The sequence below is a fragment of the Pseudoliparis swirei genome, chromosome 7 (genome assembly GCF_029220125.1).
Source record: "Pseudoliparis swirei isolate HS2019 ecotype Mariana Trench chromosome 7, NWPU_hadal_v1, whole genome shotgun sequence".
Taxonomy (NCBI): domain Eukaryota; kingdom Metazoa; phylum Chordata; class Actinopteri; order Perciformes; family Liparidae; genus Pseudoliparis; species Pseudoliparis swirei.
This window is the reverse complement of record NC_079394.1, coordinates 5011753-5019761: the sequence shown is the minus strand read 5'-3', so window position 1 is coordinate 5019761 and position 8009 is coordinate 5011753. Positions and strand designations below refer to the sequence as shown.

The 8009-nt window shown below is 44.5% G+C and overlaps 1 protein-coding gene across 1 annotated transcript in view; it reads left to right on the top strand.

Moving 5' to 3' along the window:
* The first annotated feature begins 1045 nt into the window (after window positions 1-1045).
* The window catches only part of bmp1a (bone morphogenetic protein 1a), a 31480-nt gene continuing 24516 nt past the window's right edge, over window positions 1046-8009 (top strand). Inside the window, 2 exon segments of the mRNA XM_056418564.1 lie at window positions 1046-1068; window positions 1070-1161. Coding sequence (XP_056274539.1) covers window positions 1046-1068; window positions 1070-1161 — 115 coding nt within the window.

The following is an 8009-nucleotide window of genomic DNA, read 5'->3' as shown; positions in this document are numbered from 1 at the left end:
GGATGTGTTGGTCTGCTGCCTAAACCACAAGTATGAAGTCTGAATGGTCAAAAGAAGTTGTTTTTTTTAGTCAAAGGTGAGAATCCCTGCAGTGTGGCGATGAATTATTCATCAGTTTAAATGCTGTGTATCGTTGACATTAAAAAAAGACCAATGGCTGAGGAGTCATTAGAGGGGGTTCGACTGACAGTGGGGTAGATCAGTAATCGGGGCTGATTGCGCTGGGGGAATCCAATCTGCTAATGGGCTTGATGGAGACTGAAATGTAAAGGGGAGGTAGTATCTCGCTGTGAGCCCTTTGCAGCTGCAGCCGCTCTCATCTTGCCAATGAGATTGCCGCTGCGGTGTGGCGACGTAAACTCGGTCTCGATCTCAGCTGTGACTGATGAAACTTCAGACTTTTAATGGAAAATAATGACTCTCGATCTTCCTCTCACCAAAATGAAACCTGAAAAGTGATACTCACTGTCATCCGATGGGAATCACCTTAATGCAATAAATCATTGCAGCGTTTGTTACCAAGCACAAGCTGTGAAGAGGCGGTGCCAGGGTATTGTGATGCATTCCAGGCTTACATATTGGCCGGGCTTTCTCGTCCCTCATCAGTAGGTCCTATAAGCACAGCAAGGAGTACAACGAGTTGGCCTTCTAAATACAGGCTGGTGTTGGTGTCTGTCGGCTTAGTATCGATGTTTGTGCAGGTTTCAGTGGCAGATGTCGTGGCCTGGAAGGAGATGGGAATAGTCCTGGAGCATTTGACACCGCAGAAATCGAAGCGAGGGCATTACACGAATCAATGGGATTAATTTGATTGAGATCTCATGTATAATCTGACTGGATGTGCTGATTGATCGGGGCGGGGGGAGGGGTGGTGGTGGTGGGGTGGGCAGTATGAGATGAGAAGGATTTTAATGGTTTAGATTAATTAAAAAAAATACAATGAATTTGTCCCATTTCTCTCTCTCTCTCTCTCGCTCCCTCCCTCTGTGCCCCTATCTGCCTTCACCTTTATCCCTCGCCTTCCGCCGTCTCCCCCACCACAATAATGGATCTCGCGGCGAGATGTTTGTGTTCTCTCCTGTCTCGGCGTGGTATTGGCGATCGATGTGGAGTCCGGTGCCACATCAGAGCCGATCGACTATAAGGATCCCTGTAAAGCTGGTGAGATGGTGTTCCCTTTATTTTGTTTTTTTCCCTCCTGTAGAAGCGACGCTGCGCTTCACCTTCTCATGTGGAAGTAGAAACATGCCACGAATCTTTTTTTGGGGTTTTCTTTTTGCGGAGCTTGCAGAGCTCGACTAGAGAAACGCTTTCGGAGAGATGACAGGCAGTATGTCGTTTTAAAAAAGGAGAGAGAGAGAGAGAGGGAACATTGTGTGCATTTGTTGACATAGTTTCTGCAGTTTGAAACATTTGACGCGCACACTACTGAGTCGCTCCGAAAATATAAAATGATGAGTAGAGCTGAATACATTTTCCTCGAGGGTTTGAAAAGTTTTGGGTTTTCCTTGCTGGTTGAAAAGTTTCAGCCTGCTGTTTGCGGCCACTGTTTCCTCTCTGTGATCATGTGGCGGCTGCAGGCGGCGTGCTGGTTTATTGTTGGGAACGCGAAAGGATTTCTCCACTTTGATGTTCAGGCTTCTTCTGGCTTTCTGTGCTGCTCACACGGCCACTAAAGCCAAGTGGAGGAGGGAAGAAAGGAAAGTCCAGTGGAGCTGAGACGTGATGCACACACAGTGATGCTGTCTTAAATATGTCTGCATCTTTTTGTTTTAAAGCATATGCTTTACAATCCTCTTGGAAAAGCACATCTGACTTCCATTTACCAACATATAAAGTCTAGGCTTTATTAACTGTGTGTGTGTATGTGTGTATGTATATGTGTGTGTGAGAGAGAGAGAGAGAGAGAGAACTCACTGTCTTGCCAAATCCCTTTGGGGGACTTTGAACAGATTGTGTTTTCCATCTGGTGAAAGTATTCAGGTTACAAACACAGAGTTGGCTTCACTCAACATGACCTCTAAAGTCCTGGAAGTTTCTGACGTGGCTGTCGATTTGTTAATTCAAACACAGTTCGATCCCCCAACTCTCTGCGACCTATACCTGTCTGCCGTCTTCATCTTCCCCCTGAGGAGGAGGAAGAGGAGGAGGAGGAGGAGAAGAGTAAGTGGCATGGGAGATTGTGCTTCAGGAATTCTGTGGCTTTACATCACGAGGACGGGAAAGGATGCAGATGAACCACGTCCCACGTTTATGTCAGTGGAGATGTTGCTTCCTTTTGTTTAATTTGACTCATTCAAGTGGCCATACCGGATTGTTTTTTCATGGGGATGAAAGGACAGTGACGTGGGGTTCAGATGACTCCTTCAGTCTGAAGGGTAAACTAACCGAGGGTCAATGACGCTGTGTTTGTGATTCAAGGGGTCGCATTACTTTGTGTGTGCCTCATCAGGGACGTCCGTCGCCACTCCTGGATTGATGTTTGTCTTCTTTTTTGGGGATGTTATCACTATTAGTAATCTAGTTTTAAGAGTCATTTGAATAGAGTGCAGTTGTGTTTATGGTTTACCCGGGACACGTCTGCAGACAGGTGGTTTGGAGTACAAACTCCCACTCTTTAAACCCTCCCAGTCTCCAGCTCTTCAAACACCCACTTGCTTTTCTCCTTCCTACCCAGCAGCACAACGTCCAAGATGTCTCGGCTCTCCCTTTTTACGCCTCACTCAGTTGTTACCAGAGACAACATTTTTCACCATACGTCGACTAAATATTAGTAGATCATAATTCTTGGATTATTGATTTACTCTATTTTCTTCCTGTTTTTCAAGCACATCCCTGCACTGAGTCTATTTGATCGCTCTCTGTGGCCTCAGGGTCAGCATTTTTATGTCACGTTGCCGCTTCCGCCCAGGAAAATGCTTACAACGTCTAATGCATCAATGTTCTGGGAGGAGTGCATTTGTTTCTCGTCCTCTGTATGTCTGTCCTTGGTTAACGCTCTTCTATGATATCAGGATTTTTACTAAATTGCTTCCCTGTTATCCTCTTGAAAGTCAGGACATAGAAGATGCCAATTTGTGATGGCTGGTCAGTTGGCTAGTTTACCAAGTGGAGGACATATTCAATTTATTCATCCATATTATATCAAAAGCATCGAGTGCATTCTTAATTTCTTGTCACAACATGCGTTTGCCACTCCTCCTCACCCACGCTAAATACAAAATAATCCCTAAAATAGGTTCCCATGTACAAAGGATTAAATAACTCATCACTATACCAGACTTAATAGAAATGTGCATTGATGGAATGCAATAACACTGAAGTAATGCCATCTATTTAGGAAGTTAACCAGTGGAAAATTCCTTAGTTTGCAGAACTCCAAACTTGGCGGCATCCCAGGAAGTCATTTAAGACTCTTAACAAGCCTCTGAGATTAGACCCACTCGTTCTCAAAATGAAAAATAGATGAGAAGCAGTCACGCTCATTGTCTGCTCCACTGAAATGATAATCATGACTGGTCTGATGTCTGCATATGCATTCAATTCTGAAACGACCATCTTCATCTATGAGACTCCTGTGACCAGCTCAGGTGAGGTGAGGGCGGCCCATTCACGAGCTCGGGGGGGGGGGGGCTTTCCGCCTCTGAATATGTCGTTTCTATCAAGGTGACCCGTGTTTTTCCTCTCGCCACTTGATATGCGATATGGCCATTTAAAATACGTGTTTTTTTTGGTGTGAATTTCCTCCTTTCACAAAATGATGACGTTTGTTTTTATTCATTTATTTGGTTTTGTTCATGGGAGTCTCGGAGAATGGCAGCCGTTCAAAACAAATGACCCTCATTTCACAGCTCCCTCCGTAAGCCTGTTCTCCCAATGCGTTAGTGCTGTCTGTTGAACTTCATGATTGGGCCTTCAAGCAACACTTAAGCAGATGCTTTTCTTTTATCATGGAATGCAGGCTGCATACGAGCTCACACTGGGTGTTTTTTTTACATTACAGGACCCCTGCCACTCTTCTCTCTGCAGGGTGCAGGTGATTAGGGAGCCGATCTATTGGCACGATCTCGGTGCAATACTTGGAACAATATGTTGGTCGTCAGAGCTAGGTAATAACTAATGTTGCATTACATTAATACCAAGTCTGGGTCTGGAGCCTAAGTAACAGGAAATGCTTGGGAGAGCTCATTTAAATGGCTGCAATGATGCCCAATTAGCCTCGTATAGTGAGCAGCTTAACAGTCACTTCATTATTCACAGCTTCTTTTCCCCTTCTAAATAATTCATCAGCGTTGTATATGTTGCTATTCACCTGTGATGAATATAGGAAGTTGAAGACTCTTTCAGATGCTGTTAATCCACAGACCCGTTTAAACTCTGTTCTGAGAAAGCTGCTCTTTCCTCACACCCGACCGCTGGAGGATGTGTTAGTTTGCTGCCTAAACCACAAGTATGAAGTCTGAATGGTCAAAAGAAGTTGTTTTTTTTAGTCAAAGGTGAGAATCCCTGCAGTGTGGCGATGAATTATTCATCAGTTTAAATGCTGTGTATCGTTGACATTAAAAAAAGACCAATGGCTGAGGAGTCATTAGAGGGGGTTCGACTGACAGTGGGGTAGATCAGTAATCGGGGCTGATTGCGCTGGGGGAATCCAATCTGCTAATGGGCTTGATGGAGACTGAAATGTAAAGGGGAGGTAGTATCTCGCCGTGAGCCCTTTGCAGCTGCAGCCGCTCTCATCTTGCCAATGAGATTGCCGCTGCGGTGTGGCGACGTAAACTCGGTCTTGATCTCAGCTGTGACTTTGATGAAACTTCAGACTTTTAATGGAAAATAATGTCTCTCGATCTTCCTCTCACCAAAATGAAACCTGAAAAGTGATACTCACTGTCATCCGATGGGAATCACCTTAATGCAATACATCATTGGCCTCTATTTGAATTCAAATGCAGCGTTTGTTACCAAACACAAGCTGTGAAGAGGTGGTGCCAGGGTATTGTGATGCATTCCAGGCTTACATATTGGCCGGGCTTTCTCGTCCCTCATCAGTAGGTCCTATAAGCACAGCAAGGAGTACAACGAGTTGGCCTTCTAAATACAGGCTGGTGTTGGTGTCTGTCGGTTTAGTATCGATGTTTGTGCAGGTTTCAGTGGCAGATGTCGTGGCCTGGAAGGAGATGGGAATAGTCCTGGAGCATTTGACACCGCAGAAATCGAAGCGAGGGCATTACACGAATCAATGGGATTAATTTGATTGAGATCTCATGTATAATCTGACTGGATGTGCTGATTGATCGGGGCGGGGGGAGGGGTGGTGGTGGTGGTGGGGTGGGCAGTATGAGATGAGAAGGATTTTAATGGTTTAGATTAACTTTAAAAAATACAATGAATTTGGTCTTTATCACCTGCCAAATATGTTCAATTAACATTTCATCAAAGGTCCCCGTCTAACATTTAGTCTCATTAGTTGGAGAAATAAATAAGATATTTGCTTTTAAACTTAAATGCCCACTTTTTAGTTTTCTCTGACTAAAAAAAGGACATCTAATCTAGAACAGCAGCGACAAAAAGAAAAACTACGACTATTATCTAACTATTCTGCACAGATATTCGTATGACAGCTGCAGCTGTTGTGATTTAGGTAATGGATAATGTTTGGAAAGAGATGCAGCATTGTACTCTACAGTGATCCATTGCCATCTGCCACATTCTGTGGGTTTTAATCTACAATACAGCACTCGAGTCTACCTCATACCATGACTACGCTCTGTAGCTAGATGAGTTTATCACCTTTCCCCATAGCCTGTCCTCAATCCCAGCCTAGAGTTGTGTACAAAATATTCCCTCAAACCGTGCCTCTGTGGATCATTAAAGCCAGGAGACAAGGGGATTAATTCACAATCCCTGAGAGTCTTTCCATAAACCTGCAACAGCGTCTCCAGGATGACTGCTGTGCCCGGGGGAAACGTGTCCCAACGCCGCCGGGCCGTGCATTGGCTCACTTCAATCTCCACTGTTGTTTGAGAACAATGACGCTGCGGATTAACCGGCCTGTCTCCGGCACGGAGGTGGATGATTGGGCAGAGAGCGCAGCCCTCTGTGAACCTCGTGGGGGTGGGAGGAAGCCTGCTCCTCGTTATTTGGTCCCAGCCTGCGATAACACTGCTAATACGGTGCCAGTTGACACTGGATGTGAAAAGAAACAACCTCACATTGTTGTTTTGATTGTCCTCGGTCAAACTAGAGTGAATATAATTATGTTGGATAGTTCTTATACAACAGCAACTTCAAATGAAATATTGTCTGTTCTTTTCAGCGCTGAGTCAGTTCTGGGAATCGAATAAAAATGTGAAGATAAAAGAGAACAATGTCTCTCTGAAATCCCCCTATCATACTTATAACGTAGTCTTAACGTGTTCTATTTGTTGGTTAGATTGTATCTTTTTGAAGGATCTCTTTTACTCTTGCATTATGATTATTGTGAAGCAACAATCGTCAAGCCGCGACATGTTGGCAATAAACCATTTCTGATCTGATCCGGTTGCTTCTTCCTATCACTGGTGTTTTTTTGAAAAGGCTGTCAGTATAAGTGCTGCTTGTTATTACATTACATTTACATCACATGTCATTTAGCAGACGCTTTTATCCAAAGCGACTTACAATAAGTGCATTTCAACTTAGAGTACAAAACTAAGAACAACAAGAATACAGGAAGTAACATTTCCTCAACATAGTCGAACTACAAAAGGACCATAATAAGTGCTATTTAAGTGCCACTGAAGTGCAAATCTGTGTTTTAATCCAGATATAGTCTTGTGAGTATTGTGTATGTCTCAGGGATTTGTTGTAGTGACTTTGTCAGCACAAATTAGAGGTTCCCTTTGACCTCTGGAATTTAAACCTGTCCTCTGTGCCTGCCCTGTCTTGCCGGCTGCGATCGGCACCTTTTCTTATTGCTGTCATTAACCTCTAATCCCAAACACGGCAACGATGCTGTGCATCCTCTATACGACAGCCTGCAGGGTGCAAGACTGGCCTGTATCTCCCAAAGCCAGCTCCACATTGATTTAATAATACTCTACTCGTAGATGGGGACGCAAGCCACGTTTTTTTCTTTCTTTTCATCCCTTTATCTTTTGACTCATACCGCTGTCAAGCTTTTGTAGGAGCGCAGGAGGCGCAAGATATTTCCTGTGAATATTTTTGTTGCGTTCTATAAGAAAAAGAAGAAAAACGGCAAGATGCAAAAAAAGTTTATCTCCACGTGTTGAATTTTCTTTCCCGGTGCGCTAAAGCTTTTATCAGGGGGCCACATTGAAGATTCAACCGTCAACTACTGTTAGTCATTCCCTTTAACACAGTGTCCCTCCCAGCTTCTTAGTCCTCTGGGTTGGTCTCCCCTCCACCACACTAACCTTTAAAGACACATGCAGAGGGCTGTCATTTTCTTTCCGCTCCACATCTGCCTATTCAGAGCTGCGGTGTGGGCAGAGAAAGGATATGCCTTCTTCCTCTCTTCCCTTTCTTTCCCCTGTCGTTGTCTTTTCCTGTTCAGATTGGGATTACAGTGACACCCCATTGCCATTCTCTCCCCCCACCCCCGCCCCCCCAAGACCCCTGCATACAAGCCGGGTCATAAATTCGAGAGTGGTGTTAATAGCCTGTAAAAGTGAGCCCCCTGTCCCTGTGGAGAGCGCTCCTATCTTATCCTCCAAAGAAATGGGGCATTTAGTCGGAATCCCAGAAAGCACATTCCTCATAAAGTGGGACTGTTTGCTTTTTTCTCTCTCTCCTTGGCCTCTTTAAAGAGCTATTACTTGTTCAAGGTGCCCCACATCACTCCATTAAGGTGGTGTCGGTGTCTCACCGTACCATATCTGCTAGTTCTCATTAACTATCCGTGGACGCTAAAGCACACACGTGTGCATTGTGTCGTTCGGTGACATCTGGACTTAACTCGGCTCAATTAACGACGTCACTGGTCAGGTTTCTTAGTTCATACTCTCTCT